Source organism: Mesoplodon mirus, assembly GCF_964341445.2.
Source record: "Mesoplodon mirus genome assembly, chromosome: 12".
NCBI lineage: Eukaryota > Metazoa > Chordata > Mammalia > Artiodactyla > Ziphiidae > Mesoplodon > Mesoplodon mirus.
The window spans coordinates 87,292,536-87,318,455 of NC_138988.1; the positions used below are offsets into that span (position 1 = coordinate 87,292,536).

Here is a 25,920-nt window from a genome sequence, read left to right on the forward strand (position 1 = left end):
AAATAAAGTAAGCTCCTATAGGTGGAATTACATGTCCAGGTTTGTACTGTTAAGTAGAGGAATTGGGATTTGAATGCAGGTCTGTCTAACTTCAAAGCACAGGAGTCATCTGGGGAAGAGTATTAAATGCCCTCCTCCCCCACAAAAGCCAATTATTAACCCAAGGAGGGGAAAAATTCCTGCATAAGAAAATAACTGTCTATTATATACTACTTGGCTCAGCTGTAAATGATACATACATTTCCTTTCGGGCCACACCTACTTAACTCCTTTGAACTTGTTTCCCATCATCTAAATGGTTCATGTTGTAACTTTAGTCAAAGTACCAGGAAGAAGGGTGTGTGTGCGTGTAATATCATGTGCAAATTGGCCAAGTACTTTATCTATGCCTGAAAAGCAGATCAAGTTTCAGAAGTAAATATTAAGGCCTCTGTTGAGAGGCAGTTCTCCATGGATCTCTTGTGTTTTGCATGTTTTGTGAGTAGAGGCACAGATTGCCTTTGTTCTGGACTGTTTTTTCCATGATGTTTGTGTAGTGAACAGCCTCAAAAGACAGAGATAGTGACTTCCTCTGGAGCAGTCATTCTCAGCTGGAGATGATTTGCCTCCAAGGGGATATTTGCCAATTTCTGGAGACATTTTTGATCGTTATAAGTGATGGAGTGCTACTGACATCTAGTGGGTAGTGGCCAGGGAATCTGCTAAATATCTTGTAATGCACACGACTGTCCTCACAGAAAAATTATCCAGTGCAAAACGTCAATAGTGCTGAGACTGAGAAATCCTGGTGTGGAGCGAAGGCTAGGTTTGTTGATGGTCCAGTATAATAAAGATAATGTCTCCCTATAGTGCAAAGGTCAGGCACGTTTACTATCCATTATAAAAGATGTGCCATTGAACTGTATACTTGAAACTAGTTAAAATGGTAAAATTTTTTGCTATGTTTATTTTATCACAATGAAAATATTTGGAGAAAAAAGATTTCGGTTCTCTAAGCATGGGGTCCTTCCCCTATAATGTAAGCCACCATGTGTATCACCCCCTTCTCACTGCCCTGTGGAAATGGGGCCTCAGGGAGTGGGTGCAAATGCTGATCCCCTGGCTACTGCTATTGCTGTGAGCAATAAAGTCTTTTGTCTCTGACCCAGTAGTCTCTTGTCTTCTGCCAGCATCCATGAAGAGATGGCAGGCTAATGTGTTAGCTTGTTAAGTATGGAAACATTTCAGATCTTCCATAGTCTTTCATAGCCTCGACTGATCCCATCTGGCATTGTGTTTATGTGTTTAAGTGTGTGTAATGGGGTCACTGTGGACTAATTTCAGCTAAAAACACATTTGAGCTCTGTCCCAAGGTCTAGACTCTTAATTTTTTAGAGACAAATTAATGATCCTGGATCTAATACTACTTCCAAACCCATGGGAAACTGAAGAGTGTCACATTCTTTTACAGGTTTGGGGAGGCCAGAACAAATACCTTTTCTCAGGGGAGAGTTTAGGTCTCATAAGAATAAAGTACTCTTTTAAAAATTAATTTTTTTGCATGCACATTCTAAATCAATCTGGTTTCCCATAAGCAGTGAAGCAAGTGCCTGATTAACCAATATCTGTGGCTATACCTGGCACCAATGACTTATATGTCATTATGTTCCATTTATAAACTGATGCTTTTCCAAGCTAAGGAGGCAAGAAATGAGACTGTTCCATTATAGTTAAGTAAACTGCCTCTAGTAAGTGAAGATCAGGCAGGAGAAGCCACCATCTCAAAGACACAGGCAAATACATACCTATAAAATAGGCAAAGAAGCAGTTATATTTTGGATTTTGTCCCATTTGAGAGAAGAGAACAGAAGATGTCGATTGTAACTTCCGCGTGGTTTTGGATTGTTTTATAGCTTTTTCCATCCATTTGTAGTTGATTTTGAGTAGTAATAAAATGAGAATTGCAAGATGTTTTTATGCTAAGTAGTTTCATTAAATAGCATTTAAACCAGCATCCTGAACACAGGAGCAGTGAAAGGTTTCTTTTTTTTTTTTAATTGGGGGTTGTGATGTATATTATTTTCTTATTTGTTGATTGATTTAAAACTTAATAGATCCTTAATAACAAAGCTACACATGTACTCTTTTAAAAAGTCAACCAATCCAATAAAAATCATGACAAAAATAGCAACCACTTGCCCCAGCTTTCCCCACCTGGATTCTTCCTGCTCTATAGACCTAACCAATTTGAGCTACCAGCTGTTTCTCATGGAATAGAGAAATATTCTTGTGTAATATTTTTTCCTCCTCCCTATTTTAGTAATTGCCTATGTTTTTTTCATTTGCTTAGTTTTCTAAGTTTTCATTTGATGAGTTTTCTATTCTCTGTAGTCATTACCAAGCCATCTCCACACTCTGCCAGAACTGTTGATCTCCTCTTGATGTACTCAGATGTACACAGTGATAATAAATCTCAATTTCATCTTTTTCTCAAGCCTTTCGATCATCTGCCTCGGGCTGGTTAGTTGTTCTTTGGATCTACTTTTCAGAGTCATCCTGGTACTTTTCTTCACCATTATTTTGGGAATTTCTTTTGCTTCTCCCGTGGATGGATTCCCTATTTCCTGGGTTCTACATCCTCCTCTTTCTTGGATATACCTTCATCGTTTTTGTGGAGCTCACCTCTAGCAGCTGCCTCGGAAAAGCTTCATGGGAGGAACTTTTATTTTTTGAGACTCTGCATGTCTGAAAATGTCTTTTTTTTTTTTTTTCTCTACCAAACTTGACTGTAAGCATGATTAGATATAAAATTCTAGGTTAGATATAATTTCTCTCAGAATTCTGAATGTGTTGCTCAGTTGGCCTTCCCTTCCAGATTTGCAGTTGGGAAGTCTGATGTCATTCTGTTTCCTGATCCTTTGTAAATAATCCTTTTTCTCTCTCTGGAAGCTGTTAGGCTTTTTCCTTTGTTCCTGGTGTTCTGAAAATTTCCAGTTATGTGCCTTGGTGCAGGTCTTTTTACTTATTTGACTGGGTACTCAATGGGCTTTTTGTGTTTTTTTAAAGATTTATTTATTATTTATTTAATTTATATTTGGCTGCGTCAGGTCTTAGTTGCAGCACATGGGATCTTCGTTGAGGCATGTGGGATCTTTCGTTGCAGTGCGTGGGCTTCTCTCTAGTTGTGGTGTGCGGGTTTTCTCTTCTCTAGTTGTGGTGCGCAGGCTCCAGGGCACATGGGCTCTGTAGTTTGTGACATGCGGCCTCTCTAGTTGAGGCGCGAGCTCAGTAGTTGTGGCTCATGGGCTTAGTTGCCCTGCAGCATGTGGGATCTTAGTTCCCTGACGAGGAATAGAACCCACGTCCCCTGCATTGTAAGGCAGATTCTTTACCACTGGACTAACAGGGAAGTCCCTCAATGGGCTTTTTTATTCTGAAAATGTTTGTTTTTCAGTTCTGGAAAAAAATTGTTGAATTATGTCTTAGATAATTTTCTTCTCTCTATTTCTTTACTTCCCTCCTGGAACTCCAAGTATTCAGATATAGGATGTCCTAGACTGATCCTCTACTTATCTCTCCTACTTTCTACCTCTATGGATTGTTTTCTATTTTCTCAACTTAAAAAAAAAAAATCAACAAGCTTCAGGGTTTATTTTCCATCTATTGATTTTTTTCTAGCCATCGTGGTTTTAATTTTTAAGAGCTCTTTCATATTCTCTGAATGTTCCTTTTTATAGCATCCTATTCTTATTTTATGTATGTGGTCTCTTCCCTTATCTCTCCAAGGATTAACCTATTATTTTAAACTTTCTTTTCCAGAACTATGTTTGTTTCTTCTGTTTCTTTTTTCTTTCTATCTTTCTATCTCCATGATCTCTGTCTCCATGTTAGAGGCTCTCCTTTGTTGTCTGGTTAGATTTTTTTTAATTGCAATATAGTTGACATGTAACACTGTATAAATTTAAGGTGTATGTCTGGTTAGATTTTAGAGGGAAGCATTAAGGAAACTCTGTGTGCACAGGCAGAGCTCATCAGGCTGGGGACGTTTCACTGTAGAGTGATTCGTTTTGCTATTTCATTGGTGTACTTCCAATTTTCAGTATCTGTGTTGTTCCTTTGGGTTGGTCTATTTCTTTTGAGTGGAGTCTTTCAACCTCTTGCCTTAATGGTGTAAGCCTGGCTGTGAGCACTTTGGGATCTGACTGTGGGAAGGTGGCTTGGGGACCTTAAGTAAAAGACTTTAAGTAGAGAGATGTATCCTTCTGGGTTTCAGTACGGTGCCCTTGTTCTCACTGTGCTTGAGTCCAGCTTCCTTATAGTTCAATACCTTCAAAGAATAAACCTCATTTATTTCTCCAAGGTCCGTAAGGGGATCTTGGGAGTCTACCTCCTTCATTTAAAGACTCTAAGCCAATCCACCTGTTTTTAGTTATATCAATACCTATGCCCCTTCTTCCAGAGACAGATGGTGCCTCCAATCCCCAAGCCTTCTATAGGTTTTTTCAACGTGCAAAGTTTGCTTCTTGGCTTCTCCTCCCTACAGACTCAAATTTTAGCTTACTCGGTTCTGCTGTTATCAGCCCCATGTCCAATGGCTTTACAGTTTCCCAAATTCTGTGGCTGTTTCCCAAATTCCAGTCTTCTGTGTCTCTATAGCTTCATCCCTTTTAAAGTTGCCCTTACCTAAAATTTAGAGGGGAGTTGGAAGGAAGCTACAAAAAACCACACACACACATTTGTTCAGTCTGCTGTGTTTAACCAGAAATCTCTTTCACACTAATTCATCACTGTGAAAATAAACTGTCTTCATAGAATCTGTGGTAGGGATGACAAACTGGCAGCCTGTGACCAAATCTCCTATGAGAGAATCTTTTTGGCTGGCCCAGAGCTTACAATATGGAATCTCTTTAGTGGGCGTGTACTCTTCAGTTTACTAAAGACCTCAGCACTCCCTATTACCTCACACCTGTCCTGAATTACACATTTATGTTATTTGCCCAGCCCCTGGGGGCATTTAAGTTTGTGATGATTGATCTACACATATAGAACACAATGCCATTTTAAAGAATCTGCAGTCTAGAGGCTATAACCAGAAACAGGAGGTTTGAAGTCCAAATATGCCCACTGACATATTTTGTCCCTTCTGGAGAATCAGCAGTCACTGACAGCTTCTCTTATGAAGGGTAAGCTCAATGGAGAGCTTGTTTGTGTTACTTGTTCATGTTCATGTGTAAAATACACAGAAAGATAAAGGAGGCTGCTTCTTTTGACCAGACCCCTAAATCTATTTCAGTGAAATGTATTTATTAAAATAAGAATTAGGAAATGTTCAGAACCAGAAAGGAGGCTGGAATAAACTCCTTGCTTTGCCATTGAAGAAACAAAGCCCCATACTGTAGTGGGGAAAGCCATTTTCCCACAAACACACAGCCTGCTGGGGGTTGGGGAGTCTACACAGGCACCCAGGGCTCCTGGCTTCCAGTTTGGTGCTCTGTGTCAACACTTCAAGGAGGGGAAGTGGGGAGATTAGGGGCTTCTAATTATCTCACAAACAGAAACAGATTCCATCTGTGTGGAGGGCTGCTCGGCCTTCACTGCCTTCCCTCAAATGAGAGGAATTGCATGCAAACAGTATTTTCACCATTCTCTACCTTCGGGTCACCTCCTCTTAGAGAATCATATTCATGGTTGGTGCTATAAGCATCACACACAGTGGGAAGAGTTAAGATGAGGATGCTCTGGCTTCTTAACTTCCCTGTGCATCATCAACAAGGCCTTCTGTGACATCACCTTTGTTGATTTGTGTTTAATTGATGGAAATGGTGTTAAACATGAAAACATAGCCTTCAGCGATTTCTGATGTAAGCAAAAGAAAATCAACATTTACTTCTAAAGTGAGAAAACTTAATGGGGAAGGTTTTTTTCTAAGATGACTAAATAGCTATATAAATATAAGTTTTCAAGGTATTATATCTTATCCTATGAGTGTTGTGGGAACTTTTGGAGTTCAGCGGGCCTGGGTGAGCCAGCTCTCAGCAGGTGGCTGGTCAAAGCTTCCCTCTCCCTGTGTCCTTAGAGGGTCACGTCTGTAAATAGAACCACGCTTTTTTTGTAGGCCATTGTACTTCAAACCACATTGAAACCATTTTTTCCCTTCTGTGAAAGTAAGCCTCTGAAAGCTGAAAACGGGAAGCGGTACTTTGCTGTCATGAAAAATTGAAACTGATTATTTCCAAACACCTCATTCAGCTTGGGTAGGAGATGATTTTAGTCTCTATGGGAACAGAAATAAAAACAAGTGTAGTAACTTCTTTACTTTCAACATCTCTGCCTGAATTCTGCCATCAAATCCACAGAAACACCTTCTATCCAAAGCCTGTAACAAGTCCTACTCCCAAATTTCAAAGGTAGCAAATGCTTCATGGAGAACTGGACATTTAAGGTAGTATTTTCATTTGTGTGTGTGTGGGGCGCGTTCTGAGCTCCAGTCTCTAGGTCTAGAGTATTTCAGGGAGGGAGACCTGACAGGTAGGAGTGAGGAGGACAGTTGGGTGGTTAGGTAGGCTCTCTTGCCTAGAAAGTTGTAGCGAGTGTTGTTATCTCAGATAGCGAGGGTTTTAAACATTCAAATATACTCCTCAGGGAATTCTGATATAAATTGAAGAAAAAGCAACATTTACTTTTCCTTAAATTTATTTTTTAATATTTTATTTATTTATTTTTGGCTGCATTGGGTCTTTGTTGCTGCACGTGGGCTTTCTCTAGTTACTGCGAGCAGGGGCTACTCATTGCGGTGGTTTCTCTTGTTGTGGAGAACGGGCTCTAGGCGCGTGAGCTTCAGTGGTTGTGGCGCATGGGCATAGTTGCTCCGCGGCATGTGGGATCTTCCCTGGCCAGGGCTCAGAGCCCATGTCCCCCTGCATTGGCAGGTGGATTCTTAACCACTGCACCACCAGGAAAGTCCCAACATTTACTTCTAAAGTGGGTGGGACATCAGCTGTAGTGTCTGTTTAGATGCCTTTTCCCATTTCTAAATTTTGGTGCCGCTGTTACTGTCAAAGGTGTGATGTGAGTTTAAAGTGTAAGTCACTTGAGCAGCCTCATCTGTCTGTGAAAATACTTTCCAAGTAATTGATGTTTCTGATATTTTGTGGCTCATTTCCATATGATTTCCATATTCCATCTTCTTTCCTCTTACCACTCAGGAATCCTGAGTTAACCTTTGTAACTGCATGCATATTCTCTAGAAAACCTGAATACTTACGGTTTCCCCTGAGCAGTCCCTGCTAGGATGCAGACAGCAATAATAACTACCAGACCTTTTCTGTCTTGCCATACAAATCAACCATTTTCCCAGGATATCCCTTACAAAATAAATAGTAAGATATGCATGTAGGCAAATGCAGGCAAAAAGGCGCTTGGAATATCAATGCTGGTGTCGTGTTAAGGAGAAGATCTGGTGTCACTTTTCTAGTAACAATATCAAGAGCAATTGCTTATGATAAATAAAGTGCTTTTTAAAAGGTAAAAGTCTCACCTTTCTTATAAAAACTTCTATGTTTAAGGGTGCATATTATCTGTAATTGTACATATATGTGTAATATGTCTGTTAGTCTAGCTGCACTCCGGATGTTCTTGATGTCAGTGAGTCTTTGAGACTGGAACCATCTAAACGATTTGTGCCATCATTATATACATCAGTTTAGTGAGCATATAGGGGAGAGTATAATGAATACCCTTTCCTGACTCCAGTGAAATGTAAGAATTGTGCTTTATACAGAATATAGTATTTCACAATTACTCACAGGAATGAGCTAGTCCTGAAAGTTCAGGATGGAGAAACAGTATCTACCTGAAAACTGGTTCTCTTAAAATTTTAGTCACAAACTGACTAAATTCGACATAAACAGCAGGGGAGAAGACCTTTAAGTACAGGTAAAAATATCTTCCTGGTTTATCGCCTTGGCAATGATGTGTTTCTTTTTTTTTTTTTTTTTTTTTTGCGGTACGCGGGCCTCTCACCGCTGTGGCCTCTCCCATTGCGGAGCACAGGCTCCGGACGCGCAGGCTCAGCGGCCATGGCTTATGGGCCCAGCCGCTCCGCGGCATGTGGGATCTTCCTGGACCGGGGCACGAACCCATGTGCCCTGCATCGGCAGGCGGACTCTCAACCACTGCACCACCAGGGAAACCCGATGTGTTTCTTTTTTATAAAGTGATTCCTAAGAAAGAGTGGCAGGGTGATGTAATTAGAATAAATCTTGTAGAACTGTCTTTATGGCTAAATATCATTCTGTCAACAGTCAGTACTATTTTCTCCCAGTTTTCAATAAAATTCATATTTTTAAGTTAAAATATGACCCTCATCTAACGAGGCATAATTACAACTAGAAATTTTAATCAAAGATGTCTTTTAGGGGTGGTGGTGTATTTATGACCATACCTGTGTGACATGTGGTTTAGAGCCTCACCAAGTGTCACCTGGGGACCAGCAGCATCAGTAGCACCTGAGCTGCTGCAAATGAAGAGGCTCAGAACTGCTGACTCAGAATCTGCATTTAACAAGATGCCTGGTGATGGAGAGGCATTGGCTTCGAAGACACGAGGCTGGGAGTAACTATTTAACATTGTGTTGAGTTTGGGATGTTGCTCTGTATATTATCTTGGGGAAATAGTACAGTCCTGTGGTCAAAAAAGCATTCATATCCCTCTGTCACTATTGGTGGGCTTTTGGACGAGTTTACCTAAATCTTTATGCTTCAGTTTGTTTATCTGCAAGTTGGGATGAGAATAGTATTTTCCTCAAATGATGGTGAGGTTAGTTTAAATACGATTAGGCATATGAGGTGCATGGAACATAGGACCAGGTCCCTAGAGAGCGCCCAACAGACGTGAGCCTTGTCACCATCATCTGTCCTTTCCTGAAGGCACATACTCTGTTGGCTTTTATCTGTGGGAGGAACATTTGGGTTTAATTCAAGACAATGAATTACAATCCTGTGGGAAATGTGGTGATGGACACAAAGATGAAGAAGAGGGCTTCCCTGGTGGCGCAGTGGTTGAGAGTCCGCCTGCCGATGCAGGGGACACGGGTTTGTGCCCCGGTCCGGGAAGATCCCACATGCCGCGGAGCGGCTGGGCCCGTGAGCCATGGCCGCTGAGCCTGCGCGTCCGGAGCCTGTGCTCTGCAACGGGAGAGGCCACAACAGTGAGAGGCCCGCGTACCGCAAAAAAAAAAAAAAAAAAGATGGAGAAGAAAGAGCCCTTGCTTCTAGAAACTTCCAGAAGGCCTCCCTAGGACCGAGGTTATTTCCCCATTATTCCACAATCATTCCAAACATCGTTTGAGGCATCTACGTACTCGATAGCAATTCACGTTCACAATTTTCCTTTTTTTTCTTTGAAAGATTTTTTTGACTTGAACCATTTTTAAAGTCTTTATTGAATTTGTTCCAATATTGCTTCTGTTTTATGTTTTGGTTTTTTGGCCAATGGGATGTGGGGTATTAGCTCCCTGACCAGGGATCAAACCCGCACCCCCTGCATTGGAAGGCAAAGCCTTAACCACTGGACTGCCAGGGAAGTGCCCCACATTCACTATTTTCATATCAAACATAAGTAGGGGATAATGGCACACTGTGATTAGAGTTTGACAGGTGTTCTGAGGGCGCAAATCAGGAGTGACAACTGCCTGAGGGGACCAGGAAGGCTTCGAGAGAAGGTGGGTCTAACGAAGGGAAGGAAGAGCCTTCCGGGTAAAAGTAGGAGGAACAGGATGAATAACTGGCTACTGCCAACCTGTCATTACAACTGAAGACAAAGTCATGCATTACCTAAATGCATATACTAATTTATGGAGGTCATGCTTTTTTGGTATTTACTGCTGACACATTTGTATTACTTTTAAGAGTGAATAGAGTTCAGAAAAAATAAAAGTTATTGGATGGTAAATTTGTTGTGAGAAGTGCATACCAGGGAACTCAGAAGCAAAGAATAAGCGTAAGTAACTAAAAGCAAGGGTGATTAGTTTATGAAAATCACACCTAACCATCTCATTGGACCAGAAGTTGAACATCAGCCTGCATATTAACTGTACTAACTAAAAAGGGCAAGATAATTGCTAAGTGTCTTGATATATTTTGTTTGTTTGCTTTCATGTGAATGAGATTTAGAAGGGAGACTGCTCTAAGTGGCCCACTAGAATACGATTTCATTACTGTAGTGCACATCCTGTATTATACTATTTCATCAGACAACAACCTCTCAACTCTTTCTATCCAAGGGCAAGAAAAATGGAGTGGTAACAATAATAAACATATATACACACACACATATGCGTATATATATATTTGTAGCTTTTTCAGTCTATAGTGATCTTTCATGTGCACGATCTCGTTTGGTCCTTACAGCACTTCTGTGAGGTCGTTATTATCCTCAGTTTCCAAAGGGTGAGGTGGGTTAACTAGCCTGAAGCTGCAGAGTGACCCCTGCCTTCCCAGCAGACCACAGCTGCTTCGTTTCGTGCAGCTGACATCACCATCGTAGAAAACATCGGCAGGCAGAAATTTTGTCCAGGAACCCCCACCCCTGCCTGGCGAGCGTCTTCAGCTATGAACACAGTCTCTTGGAATCACATGAGAACTGGCTTCTGCAGGAAGGAGAGGCAGCGTCACCTGTCGGAGCTCTGCTTCAGTGTGAGAGGGACAGTGTGACTGGAACTGGGAAAGAGGGTTCTTCCCTTCCTGTTTCTCTTCCTCCTTCCTCACTCTCTCAAGTTGAGCTTGCGATGTCTAACTCTTTTTTTTTTTTTGAAAGAAGATGTTGGGGGTAGGAGTTTATTAATTAATTTATTTATTTTTGCTGTGTTGGGTCTTCGTTTCTGTGCGAGGGCTTTCTGTAGTTGTGGCAAGCGGGGGCCACTCTTCATCGCGGTGCGCGGGCCTCTCACTATCGCAGCCTCTCTTGTTGCGGAGCACAGGCTCCAGACGCGCAGGCTCAGTAGTTGTGGCTCACGGGCCCAGTTGCTCCGCGGCATGTGGGATCCTCCCAGACCAGGGCTCGAACCCGTGTCCCCTGCCTTGGCAGGCAGATTCTCAACCACTGCGCCACCAGGGAAACCCGTGATGTCTAACTCTTACCTTTCCCCTCCATGTCCCTGTCCCTTTCTCCCCACACCCTCCACCCTCTCCCTTTTGCCTCCTGTGTCCACTTTTCTCTGTCAAAATTGCAAACATCATCGGAATCTTCTAAGGTTCTTTGAGGTGCGGGCGGAACGTGGGTTCTGTGTACATGTCACCCCTGGCTCACTGCGCTAACACTGGCGTCTGGCTGGCTGTGACTGTCCCTGCTTAGCTGGGCAATCAGGCAGGGCCAGCTCAACGGGCAGAGGCTGAGAACTACTTGGGAATTTTGAAGAAATTAAATAGTTGCAAAGTTTTGTTTTGTTTTGTTTTTTGGTGGGGTGGAGTGGGAACACATTATTCAAATATAGTGTGGCTATCTTATAATGGACACCCACTCTCTTATAGAAGGAGTGCTGTTTTTTTTTTTTTTTTTACTTCTTTGTAGACCCTTACCACGGTATAGATTTTATCTGTGTGCGTGTGTATGGGTGTAAAACTCAGTGTTCCTTCTGGGGATGATTTGATTGATGTATACACTAGAAACATCTTTAATAATTTAATGCTTGCTTCAAAGGAGATTACACCAAAAAGCGCATTGCTTTTCATTTATTCATTACAGACCTGTCATAGAAGCATTTTTTCTTTTTTTTTTGTCCTGAATTGTGTTGTAGTAATAATAAATTTCGTACTACACTCAGGGTATTTTAAAGGATTATAAGCCTTTTAACTAATGTTACCATCTTATTTAAATTGATCAAATTGGTATTTCAGCCCCATAATCCAGCATTTCTTAAAGTTGAGCCAACCAGATATGGCTTCGTTTGATGACTACTAAAATAGCTGTGCTGGGAAAGTCTAATAGAAATAATGGGATGAAAGCATAATAATGCTTGTTAGTAGTAGTGGTAATAACAGCGAAGAGAACAGAGCTGAATTTAGGGCTAGGTGTCTCCATCCTTAAAAAGAGATTAGGGTATATCCCAGCCCAGCTCTTTTCATTAAAGGGGAAAAAAAATGTAAATGCGTTTGGGGATTGGGAGCAAAGAAAGGGGTAGGATGAGAGACTTAAAACTAAAAACTAGAAACCAACACTCTATCATTCTGTAACTTGTAGGTATAAATCCAGATATCAGTAAAGGAAAACAGACTTTTCCCCATTTAGACAGCCGTAGTCACCTTAGCAGACTTCAGCAAGCTCTTGTAATAGATTCTCAGAGGCAAGGGACATATCTAGATTCCTGAATGGTTACACTAAAATTTGAGTTTTCTGGTATCATTATTAAAGATTTTGTATTAAAAATGCTGTATAACTTCTCTTTAAAACCAAAACCCAAAGTTGCTTTGAATAAGGCAACTTTAGGCACAGTAAGGATTACAATTTCGAGAAGTGCGATACACGATTAGCCAGTTTTCAGAGGTAACTTGCACAGAAATCTTTTTGCTCTCATTGGCCGTTAGCGCTGTAGTATTTCTGGATTTTCATTCTGTCCTGCTTCGAGTACTCTGCCTAACAATGTTTATAATGTTCCTTCCCTAGCTCTACCAGTCTTTCACAGAAATCCAGACATGTTTTGTTTTCAGGTCAGTGATTCTTTAAACAATAAACGTAATGCTGCCTACCGCAGACGTCATATTTTCTGGCCGTTGAAAGTATACTTGAGTGTGTTTGCAGCAGTGCCAGGCACATTAGCAACTGCTTGTGTTATTACTTTGAGAAAGAACATAGGACTTTGGGACAAGACCACCTTGGGTTCCATCTTAACCCTGTTTGTTTACCTGCGGTGTGATGCAGGCAGTGTTGAGGGATTTCTCATTTTCCTCGTTCGTATAATGGGCATCAGAAGCCTGTTTCGTAGGGTTCTTGTGAGGGTTTTAGGAAACGATGAATGTGTGAATGCTGAGAGTGACGTTCGGCACATACGGGTGACGGGTGCTTGGTGTGTTTGCTGCCTGTCCTTTGCTCTCCACCTGTGAGTGCCATTCGCGCAGTGCTGTAGAAACCTCAGTGCCCAGACTGTGTGGGATGTGACCCCAGGCTGCCACACCCCACCCTGAGCTACCGCTCTTTCCTCCTGCCCCATGATCACATGATGTGCTACTGCACCAGTCTGGTTATGTTAGGACAGTGGGGTTCTAACATGGGCGCTTTGATGTCACAGTTGTATTTGTCTCTGAACGCCTGGCATCTAGCCCAGCACAAACAGCTGCTCCAGGCCCATTAGCTCGAGTCACGGTGCCTGAAAGCCCTCCAGTGTCTCTTAGAGTCTCCCTGTGAGTATCCCCTAAAGACTCCCTCAGAGTCACCAGCAAGGGAACTTATTGTCTCTTGGTCCAAGACCCCTGAGCCTTTTCATGGCCTCTTCTGATAGGTTAGCGGGGAGCCACCCGCCGTGTTTCTCTGAGTTGGCTCTTTTTTTTTTTTCCTCTGTAAATTTTTTAAACATCTTTATTGGAGTATAATTGCTTTACAATGGTGTGTTAGTTTCTGCTTTATAACAAAGTGAATCAGCTGTACAAATACATACATCCCCATATCCCCTCCCTCTTGCGTCTCCCTCCCACCCTCCCTATCCCACCCCTCTAGGTGGTCACAAAGCACCGAGCTGATCTCCCTGTGCTATGTGGCTCCTTCCTACTAGCTTTCTATTTTACATCTGGCTCTTTATTCTAACTCTCTCCCACCCAGAGTCCCCTCTCTGTCCCAGTGTCTTACTGAGGAAGCCTCTGGACCTCCTGGTGCTGCCGGTTCCTTCCCTGCGTCCCTCAGAAGCCCTTTCTCCTCGGTGACATAAATGTCATCTTTGGCCCCAGACATTCCCTCTGCTCTGTTTTCACAATGACAGTGCCCACCCTGTCCCTCGCCACACTCTCCTGTCATCACTTCTAGTGCGTCCCCGTCGGTGCTCTGCCGTGTTTGTTCTCTGCATTGAGAGAGGGTGGGACAAGTGTGTGGAGATGGGAACATAGTGTTTTCTCCTTTGGAAATTGAAAAATTTTCTCACCTTCATTCATTTAGGTCTTATGCATAAAACCCAGAAATCCTTACCAAGCGCAGTGGGTTTCACTTTATAAATCTCTTGCCTTTTCTTTCCACATCATCTGGCAGATCCACCCCCTCCCACCTTTAGTTTCTGTCCAGCATTTGGCCTTCCTAAGGGCCTCCCCCTGGGCAGCATGCTTAGGGATCACTAGGGCTCTACGCAGTTTGACATTAAGCAACTGAATGGAAATTTGAAAGATGCAGAAGCACTGTACTATTATTTAATTTGTATGATGACAAAGACGATGGTTATTGGAATATTTTAAGAATTCATTTTTTTAACCTTCATTTTTTCAAGGGCATCTTTGATATCATGTAATCAAATCTGAGACTTTATTTTGGGCAGAGTATAAGAATTCATGGTTCTGCCTCTTTCCTCTTCGAAATAATGTTGTGTTGAATTTTATCCTGAGTTTTTTTAGTCTACTCTGGTCCATTTCCTTCCTTCTTTACTTCCTAAACTGAGAGCATTATGATAACTTTTATAAGAAGACCATTAATAGTCCCATAATAAGAATTTGGGTAGTTAGAGGAGAATGGACTTCCAGAGTTAGAAGGAATGTCAGAGTTAATTGCATCTCAAACCTTTGTTTTACAGATACCAGGGGATTAACTGACCTGTCCAGTGTCAGATGACTAGAAAGAGGCAGGAGTGGGGTCCTAACATAAAACAAATTCTGTTTCTACCCTATCCTTTAAAAAACTCATATTTTATTAAGGCCAATGAAGAAATATGGTAGGTCCAGGAAAGAATGTATTATAACAAATGGGAAGATATTTCAATTTTTTTTTTTTTTTTAGGATCATGATGTGCCAGGTGCTTTGCTAGGCACTGTATGTAACTTATTTAATCTCCATGGAAGTTTTATTATATTCTCATTTTACAAGTGGGGAATATGAAGTTCAAAGAAGTTAGGTAACAGCCAGCAAGTGCCTGGCCAGGACTTGAACCTGGGTCTTTCTCTCTCCAAAGTCTTGGTTCTGGAGCTTGGCCTCCTGTTCTCTTTTAAAACAGACTTACATGTATCCAAATAACAGTAAAAATGCTTAGTTTATAAAATACTTGAGCATTTATTATTTTAATAGAAAGAATATATAGTTTCTTGGCCTTGGATCTGCACGACAATCACTTTTTTTTTTTTTTTGCGGTATGCGGGCCTCTCATTGCTGTGGCTTCTCCCGTTGCGGAGCACAGTCTCCGGACACGCAGGCTCAGCGGCCATGGCTCACGGGCCTAGCCGCTCCGCGGCATGTGGGATCTTCCCGGACTTGGGCACGAACCCGCGTCCCCTGCATGCATCAGCAGGCGGACTCTCAACCACTGCGCCACCAGGGAAGGCCTCAGCAATCACCTTTTGTATTTAGAGATATACAGTCAACTCTCTTAGGTATTGTGTGGAAAGCTGTCCATGTTTATTTTTAGAAAACCAGGGTTCACATCCTGGCCATCACCATTGCCCTTTTTCATACTTAGAGATTTAAATACATACCAGACACTAGTGGTGGGGATGATAATCTCTCCACAAAGAATTTTTTTTTTACCTCCTCCTGTGGGCCACTAGACATTGGCCAAGTATCCTGCAGTTTAGTTTTCTCTTTGCCATGGGGATTAAGAACATTGATTCTGGAGTCACATGCTTCATTTTCATTCTGGCTGTTCCACTTACAAACAGTGGAATCTTGGGCTAGATACTTGGTCTCCCTAGACCTTAGTTTTCTCACCTGTAAAATGGGAATAATACCAACCTCACAGGATGATTGTGAGAATTAAATGAGAAAATATTTGTGAAGAGTGGTATATTTGTAAAGGTTAACACAAGATATACTGTATATATGCATATGTAAGGAAGTTTTACTTGACAGTAATATTATAATTATTACATTATTATAATGTGCCATGGAAAATCTCTGTTATACTTCCTATTTTTATCCATTATTCCTTTTGCTCCATCAGAGGCCAGCAGAAATAGTAGATGAGGAAGATAGAGAGAAAGAAAATAAGGAAGTGGGACAGAAGGAAGACTTCTCAGGAATGAATGGTGGAGTTGAAGAGGAAGGAGGCAGGGATGCTACGGAAGCTCCAGAGCAAGCAGAGGAGATCCTGGATCACAGGGAGGAGAAGGCAGGTCCTGCTGGTGTGAACAGAGGCACAAATGAAGAAAATGGCGAGGAACTGGACCAGGTTAATAATGAGATTCAAGAAGCAGTGGATGAGGAAATAAAGTCTCAAGGAGCTGGCAGTGGATGTGAAGAGGTATTTCTATTGCTTTTGCTCACTTGTGTGCATGCATGAAGTGTGTGTGTCTGTGTGTGTGCATGAGTGTGCATCTGTGCTCACACTTAGGGAATTATTCAAGCATTTAGGGCTTGAAAGCCATGGCACTTCCAGGATTCCATGGAGCAGAGTTTGAAAACCAGCTAATTCTAATCTTACCCCCTTAGTTTTCAGTCCAGTGGGTAAAAGACAAACTGTAATGAGATATCATTAACGTATGAGAAATCCAAGGGGCAGGGATGCTGTTCCAGAAGCTGCCTTTATGTTTTCATTTTCTGTCCTGCTCTTATCTACTTGATGGTGCTTGGTACTATAGTCACAAAGAATTTGTGAATTCTAGTAGAAAACTAATAAAAGACATCTGGTATGGGGCTGGATTATTGATGTGACCCGAGAGGAGAACTGCTGCATTTTACTCTTCCCTTTTCCCTGGAAATGCTAAAATGAAAAGTATAGGTATGTTGTTGAAAAGAAAAGCTCAAAAGGAAATAAAGAAACAAATTGAGAAAAATAACACCTGAAGCTCAAGAGGTGAGCCTGTGCCTTTTAAGCACATGATGGATTATGGTCCCAGAAAGGCCTTCTGAACAAGTAAAGTTTGAGATTGTCATGTCCACTGCGTGATGATAGAGTAAACAACATAGGGAACCCAAGGAACTATTTTTAGTTGAATATTTATAAGATTAAAGGCAATAAAGATTAAAGGCAATCCTTTGTAAATTTTATTGCCTCTGTAACTAAAGAGCTAAATATCTTTGTTTTCATCTGTTTTCCTCCAGGCTGACTTGGACCCTCAAAGACCACCAAAGCCAGAAGTAAAAATCACCAGCTCACAAGAAAATGATAACAATGAACAAAACAAGGATAATCTGTCATAGTGTGGACGATTTTTAAAAAGAGAGTATATTGGGTATAAGAAAAATTAAGGGTTACAATACTCAAATAATAAGCATATAGTTATTGCTAAACATAATGTGACAATATGGTTGACTACTACCTACTGAAATTTAAAATTAGAGGCCAAACTAATGGGAAAGACTAGATAACTTTGAATAGCTACTAAAGCAGAGTGACTTTTTATGAGATATGTTTTAAAAAGTCATTTAGAAAAATTAAACAAGAGTAATAGAGGGGAATTTGCACTGGAAGACAATTGGCCACTTGTCTTTGTAAAGATGAAAAAGAACAAGATCATTCCTGTTCTTGGTAAGTGAGAATATTAGATGGCAGCTTATGCTAAAGCACTTATCTAAGGAGGCACAGAATTAAAAAAAAATGATAATAGGAAAGCATGTACTATTTTTTAAAGCAATAAACTCTTGAATAAACAAATTGCAATTTAGTTTCAGAGATAATTTGAAGATGGCAATAGATTGAAATGTTTCTGTGTCTTGTTGACACTCCTTTCTTTCTTCCTTCTTATCCAAAATCCACCTTAAGAGAACAAAAAGGAAAATGCAAGGTATTCGTTTTGGAAGGAGGAAGTATTCATTCAGTGTATTCCTGACAAATATTGTCATGCCCCTCCCTTAACTGCTGCAGGTTTTAATCCTTATGGCTTTAATGACACATACTCAGGAAGGAATTATAAAGGAACACCCAATTATATCACTGAGCCTGGCTGGGTGTTTTGCAAATTCTGCTATCCTATGGATTTTCGTTGATCTAGGCTACCATTACCAATAATACTCCTCTCTTCTCCTTTGCATTATTATTCAATATTAGAAAACTCAATATTGGCTATTCCAAAGATTGAATTTTCTCCAAACAGTTTTTTAACAAAAAGGACAAGATAGCATAGTAGAAAAAAAGTAGGCTATATGAAGAGTTTGTTACTCCTCAATTTCTCTTGCTTTTTGCCTTATTTCTATTAGGACCACCTTGTCATATTTTTTTCCCCTAGGGGTATCAGCAAATATTTATTTTCATGGTCAGTTATATTTAGACTTTCAAGCAGATTCCTTTCTATATAATTAGAAGCTATAGGATAGAAATTGTTGAAAAAAGTTTAAAAATTGTCATAATGAAACCAGTTCCTGATTACAGTTTTAGGGGTTAATTAAATTAACTCAAATTGCCTTGTTAGGTATACATGGAGAAAAAAATAATTGTATTAGTTTTTTGAATTCTTGAGAGATGATGCAGTTCTTCCTTAAATATAGAAATATGTTTTTCTCATATTAAAGAATATTTTTGTTAATTATGTATAAGTTATAAATTTGAAATTTTAACTTCTTGTGCTTTCATAGAATTCATTATTAATGATAAGTTTAAAAGATTTTTTTCCCCTCCAGGTTTCATAACCAATCACTTGGAATCAAAGTAGTTACATAAAGCACTTAATAATACTATAGAAAACTGATGTATTTTTCCTAGAAGCTATTTCAATATTTTCCACAAATAGGAAGTATATGCAGAGACTATAATGTAACAGTATTGGAAAGAGATACTGATATAAGGGTATATTAATCTGGGAGGATGATTATAAATGGGGTCCTATATTTCTAATATAAGCTCTAGATTGTGCTTTCTACTAATAGGCTTATTTTTTCAAATGGGACAATATAAAGCATTGCAGACTATAAGCAACAATCTTAATAATTCTTGTTGCTAGGGAAATAGACTACCTGGTCTTTTAATGTTAAATTCCCACACTATTACTGGGCCTGGGGTTAATGATTTCAAATCGTTTATAAAAATATGGGATTACATATAAGAAATTATAACTGATTATCAAGGTGATTCTTTTTTCTTTCTTTAATGAGGATTTTATCTCTCTCTCTCTCTCTTTTCCTTCTTCAATAAAGATATTCTGTCTCTTTTTTTTTTCCCCTGTTCTTTGCTTCATCATACTTAATATTTAGGTTTTCAGGAACTTTTTAAGAGTCATCTTAGTGAAGCACAATGTTACTTTAAATGAAAAACAAAGTTTGGTATTTTAAGTATACTTCAAGAAGGTGATAGGCCACAATGCCTGTAGCAAAAAAATTTAAAAATTGGGACATAATACTTATCTTTTATGTGCATATTTCACCACCTGTCTGTAGGATATAATTGTGACTTGAGGGATGAACAGTCACTAATAGCTTAAAAACACTTTGCAAGCATATGTTACTAAAAAAAAAATAAAAAAGAACTAACTATGTTGTCCAACCAAGGAAGAAATCACTGACAGATGATTAAAATTGTAAATGTCATTTTGGAGATGACTTTAACACACATGATGAAAGTTAATTCACCTTCTAAATGAGGACATTTTCCTTGTGGGAATGGTGGCCTCCGTGGCAGAGTAGCTCCACAAATTAAGTGAGACTCACTGACAGATTCGGAAAACATTTATGTGAGTGAGCAGAAGAGATCTTGGTTAGGCTGCAGGTATTGTTTTATAGAGGGTGTTAATAAGAAAAACTCATGGAGCTTTTATGTGGTAACCAATCACAGAATGCTTTCATCTGTTCTTTGTGATAGATTTTCATAGTTTTAATGAAATGCTTCTCTTAAATTTAATTGGGTTTTAACACATTTGTCAGCAACTGGTTTGTTAGTTGAAATGGAACATTAGGAGTTTTGCAGCACAAATAAAGAAGATTTTTAACTAAAGTCATTTTCATGCAAAGGACGTATTACCTGGTTTAGCTTCTGTTAAAATTGCATTTGAGCATCCATGGATTTCTAATTATAAAACAAGATACTCTGGCCATAAGATAACTTTTTACTCATTATATATCTCTATGGACATAGGATGACTTTTTGTTTATTAAGACAGTTGGAGGGGGGACTATTAGAAAGCCAGACTCATAGGAAGAGTATGATACCCTCTCGTGTCTCCCGTTTTATGATGAGAGTATTGATTCCTGCTGTCGTCTGTAAGCACAGACCCATCCTATATATATGTGGCTCAGAGTCAGTCAGATCTCTCTGTAGGCTCACGATCGTGAAGCCATACTAATGTGAGCTTATTCATGTTAACTCTTACAGTTATAGCTCAAAAACCGACATCCTCAAAAATTTCACTAAATAACTTACCTTCTACGAAAAGGATAAAGCTAATTCACCTAGTTAAAATTGTGGCCATAGAACAACAGGAAGGCTTCTTTATCTTGTTAACTGACTCTCCTAAAGAATTAGCTCTATCCTTTCATCTTTTGCTCAACAAGGAGCCAAGGCAAAAGTTTATAAAGTAGATTAATTGCTAAGCAGAAAGCATCACATCTGAACTGTTGCCAATCTGAACAGAAATAGACTATGTAGATATACACAGACACATAACAAACACACAGATGCACTCACACACTTTAAAATGTTGAAAAGCCTTCCTCAGGCACAGCGTTATTAATGGAATAAGGCTCTTTTGAGAGAAGCAATGGACAAAAACTGTTGGTAAGGAAATGCTAAGAAATGATGTATATCAATGGTGCTTTAAAACATGGTTCCCGAAGACTTTAAGATGTTTAAAATTCTTCTCAAAATAAAAAAGCTACCAGCATTTTAATGGAAAATTTATTCTAGGTAGGGGTGAGATATATATTAATATATAAAATCATTTTTTTCTGAAGTAACTACAGAATACAGTTCTTTAGTCCTTTGTCATCAGTCTTAAGTACCATATACTTTAGGCGCAGAATATTTTGTAGCAACCAAACACAGGCTCTGTCAAAAGGTCATTACTGCTTGTGAATGTGTGTGTGATTTCCATGAACATGTAGAGAGGACTCTTTTCGGTACCAAGTAGCCAAGTTCACCACAAACAGAATAAAAGTATGACTTATTAGTCTATTAGTTTATCTAATGTTCAAGTTCAGTGCAGAAGCTTTTTAGCTTCCTTGTATGAGTGTAATAACCTGGAATGGAAGGATTTTTTTTTTAAGTTTAGTCTGTTTTTCTAAGGTGATGAGCACATACAGTTCTTCATTATTAAATATCATTTTTGTAAATAGTGTACGATTTTTGCTTTTCAGAAACTATCCTGGTATTTAGATGGGTCTGATTTTTGTTCTTACCACATGAAATTTGTATATTTCCTACCATGAAGTCTAAGTGACTTGGATGGAGAATGAATGTGTGCCCCTACATGTTGATGAGGAAGAAAAATATTATTTTTGAAGAGGCATAGCATACTGTAGGAGATGGGGAATTAAAAAGTGTCTGGATAACAATAAAGCATTTATAAAATCAGGAGGTAACTAATGGAGTTCCGCTGACTTAAGCCAACAACGACTTAGCTTTAATCTATGAATGGAACCAAATGTGTTCTCTGTTGCTTAATCCACTTAAACCACATAGTTTAATTGAGGGGTTGAGTTACTGTCACAAATGTAATGGCATATGGGAAGAAGGAATGACAGTAGTCAATTTCAGAAGATTGAAGAAAACCTGTTTTTTTTGCTTCAGTGTTTTTCTTGTGTCTTAAGTCTTTAATATGTACAATGATAATGGGTGATTATTGAAGTTGTAGGTAAAGATTAAGTTGAGCTCATCATTTTTGAATGATTTATGTTTAGAACTCTTCTTTGTAAGGACAATTATTTGTTTTGATCAAATTACGAGATTTTAGGTTTTTACTTCTGTATCAGTGCTCACTCTGTAAGTTTGCTGTATTTTTTTTAGCATATCTGTGTTTTATATAATTAAAATGTGTTTGGATAGTTTATTGTTTATGATGTTGTGTTGCTAATATTTCATGTATTGTTTTTATGACATTTTTTCACAAGCATAATAGATACTTTTGATTTAAACCATGTGGAAACTCAGCACATTAAAAGATATTTCTGTTTCTATTCGGCATAGATATTAAACTTCATTATGTAAAGAAATTTTTTTTTACAGCTTCATATACATGTTGTTTAGTTGATAAAAATTTGAGGGATTTTTTTTTTAAAACTTACAGTTTTTTCTTTTATGAAATGGTATTAGAGAAACACAGGTTCAGCATTTTTGTTATGATAAAGGTAAAAACAACAAATTATGCACATTTAGTGTAGATATAGCTATAGGAATAAATTCACAGTTTTACAAAGATTGGTTAAAATTCTGCTTCAGTTTGTAAGATATTCACTGCCTTCATTCTGCTGAATTAAAATAGTTTTGTGTTTTCCTTTCATGTTTGAGAAGGAAAAACAGTTAAGCAAAAGCATTTTGTCTTCTTAATATGTAGTAACAAAATGTGTGTGATTCAGGTGCCGTTACTGAGAACTCATTAATGCATCTCTTGTGCAGTTGACCCCTGTATCTTTGTTATTCCATAAGCAAACCTGGGCAACTGAGGAGGCATCTAGATTGCCAGAGTCAAATCTCTTTAGACCACGTGGCTAACTGACATTAGAAACTTCCCGTAACCAACAAGGGCTGTAATTTCTACAACATGCTGTAAAATGGCTAGCATGCATTGGTTATCAAACTCTTATTTATAAGACTAAACATACAGCTTTTCTGCAGGTTTCTAAGTGTTTTTTTCCCCCCGGAATGTGACCTTAATCTATTAAATCATTATACAGGTCTCTCAAATGCCCTCACAAACTCCATCTTCCATTAAAGAGACAATGATGCAAGGATGTCCTGCAGTTCTCTTTTCGTTTATTATGGGTTTAGTAATAACAAAAATGATTTTAAATTGCAAAAAATACCGAGTTTAAAATTCAATGAGATACTCCCCTTGCTTTCACTGTATTTGTTCCTCATGCCGCCAGGTCCCGCGAACTTCGACCCATGGAGACCATGGCCACCATCAGGTCGTGGAGGCGGGGATGGGGGATAGGTTCGCCGCCGCCTCAAGGCCTGGGCCCTGGCCAGAGGGTGGCCGTGGCGAGGGCTCTGGAGCTCTGCAGGAACACAGCTCCCAGTCTGTCTCCGGGCCCCCCAGCTCACCCGCCGGCCCGAGGCCAGAAGGCCTGGAGGGCTCCGGGGAGAGGGCCGCACTCCGCCTCTCACGTGGAGGACCCCGGCTCCGCTTACCACTGGCGGAGCGGGACCTCGCCCCGCCTTGCTCTCGGTCTCGCGCCGACAGTCTCGCGGTACCCAGGTCTCCTGCTGAAGCTCGAGCGCTAAAAGCTGCGCGCGCGCCCGCCCCGCCCGCCATTACACTAGCACCGTTTATTGAACCTGCAGTCATTCCCCGTTAATTTGTGGTGGGAACTATACCAAATTCTCATGTGTTTTAGGGAAATTCTTGACCCAAGATTGGAGGACAATCCTATTATGGACTGAATCACATTCCTCCAAATTTGTAGGTTGAAGCTCGCAACCCACAGTGTGACTGTATTTGGAGACAGGGCCTTTATGGAGGCAGTTCAGGTTAAATGTCGTCACGAGGCTGGGGTTCTATTCTATAAGAATATGCTTATAAGGGTGTCCTTACAAGAAGAGGAAGAGACACCGGAGGAGCTCGCTCTCTCTGGACAGGCGCAAAGGAAAGGCTCTGGGAGGACACAGCAAGAAGGTAGGCATCTGTAAGCCAAGAATAGAGGCCTCACCAGAAACGAAATCTGCCAGCACCTTGATTATGGGCTTCTAGCTCCAGAACTGTGAGAAAAATAATTGCCTGTTGTTGAAGCCACTCAGTCTGTGGTATTTTGTTATGGCGGCTGAGCCGACTAATATAAATTCCTTCTCTTTGCCGAGTCCTAAATTATGTAATGGGATTTTTTTTTTTTTGTCAGTGAATATACATGAGAAGATATTAGTTTAGAAGTTTTTTTTTTAACAAAGTCTGTTTATTTTATACTCAAGGTAACATTAAGTTTTTATCTTCTGCTAGTGAGTGCCCTTCCTTAGAAGGAAGAATCTTTTAAAATTGTCTCAGCCTGGTGTTGTGTTTGTATGTTTGAAGTAGTGTTTTAAAAGATTCGATGTCTTTTAAGGTTATATGTCTTCAGGTTTTCTGTTTATCGAATCAAATTGGCAACTTATATTTATATAGAAAGTTGTTCATTTCTTTCATGTTTTCAAATTTATTTGCCAAAATTATTTATAGTATTCTTTCAGAACTTTAAAAAACTCTTGTCTAAATCTAGTCATAGTCTCTCTTTTTTCATTTCTAACATGATTTATATGTGTATTTCTTTTTTATTCAATATTGCCAGATATTTGTTTTTATTAATGTTTTAAAAATACTCAATTTCTTTGATCCTCTGCATAATTTTTCTATTTCATTATTGCTCTCTTATTATCAGTGATATTTCTTTCCTTCTCCTTTCTGTGTGTTTTCTGTAACTCCTTAAGTTGAATGCCTTGCAGATATATTTTGGCTTTATTCATTTCTAACATACGCGTTTGAGGCTATAAATTTACCAGTATGTATCACATTAGCTGTAACCACAAGTTTTGAGACATTGTTTCTTTTTGTCATTTGGCTTGTAATTTTCTCTGTTTCTTCACTGACTCTTGGGTAAATGGGTGATACTGTTGGAGCCCCATCCAGATCCCCTTCTACTTGGCCAGGGCACCCTTCCACCAAATGCTATGAGTGCTGACTTCCTTCAGAGAATTCCCCTCAGCCAAACAGAAGCTGCATTTCCCAGGAGGTTACATTCTCACGCTGGTAGCTTACAGTGAATGACTGACTGACATGGGAGGAAAAAATGTCCACCTTCTTTTTCAAGGTAGGGCTAACTCCGTGGTGCAGTTTGTGCTCCAGGACTCCCTGTGGGATCAGCCTACTTTTTAGCTGAGGTATATCCTTGCTCTCCTTTCCCCACTGCCCTCCCCTGTTTTCCCCATTCCTCTTATTCTAAGAACCCTCCCTCAATAAATCATATAAAAATCCCCATCTCAAGTCCTGCATCTAGGGGACATAATCCAAGACAGGGGTACTATAATAGCATAGGCTTTGGAAATAGATTTTTAGGATGGAATTCTGGAGGTGGATAACTCATCAGCCAGATAGCAATACCCCATCCCTGGGGTAGGTGGAGTTTTGATGGTCTCTGGCATATTATGTCACTTGTGGTAAATTGGGACAGTATGTAAATGGAAGGGGATGCAATAAATGCAGTGTCTCTGGGATTTGAGAGGTATGTGGGGAAATAGTTACCCTCAGGAGGGCTATGGAATTAGGTTGCTCTTGCTAAGTATCCTTTAAACATTGAAGAAAGAAAATGACAGGTTCGGATCTATTAATCAAGAATTTAAAGCTGAGTGTGAAATACAGAGGGCCTCGTTGGCAGCATTTATAAGAATTATTTTTTCTTACATTCAAAGGCAGATAGAGCTGAAGGCCAAACCTAGGTCGAAGAACTCAAAGAAGGCTGAATTCTCAGCCTAGGCAAGTCCCCTGTGGCAATCTCAGGTCCTCAGTGGGGAAGAACTGGGACCCCAAGACTTGGTGTAGGACTATCTCTGGATTCTTTACTTCGTATGAGACACAGATGCCATGAGCAGACAAGTATGAGCTTGGCTTTTTACATGCTGTCCTGAGCCATAATCCCTCATCTGTGGAGGTGCTGGATGACCAGGGCTTGTCCCCCTCCTGCTGCCTTCCTCTTGGGTCCATTCCACTGTCCCTCGTG

The 25,920-nt window shown here is 39.9% G+C and overlaps 1 protein-coding gene across 1 annotated transcript in view; it reads left to right on the forward strand.

The window, feature by feature from the left end:
• Window positions 1-18,553, forward strand: part of DCDC2 (doublecortin domain containing 2) — a 149,383-nt gene extending 130,830 nt beyond the window's left edge. The window contains exons 9-10 of the mRNA XM_082637177.1: window positions 16,097-16,396; window positions 17,197-18,553. Of these exons, the coding sequence (XP_082493303.1) occupies window positions 16,097-16,396; window positions 17,197-17,295 (399 nt within the window). The 3' untranslated portion in view covers window positions 17,296-18,553. The remainder of the gene's footprint in view (window positions 1-16,096; window positions 16,397-17,196) is intronic.
• The last annotated feature ends 7,367 nt before the right edge of the window (window positions 18,554-25,920 follow it).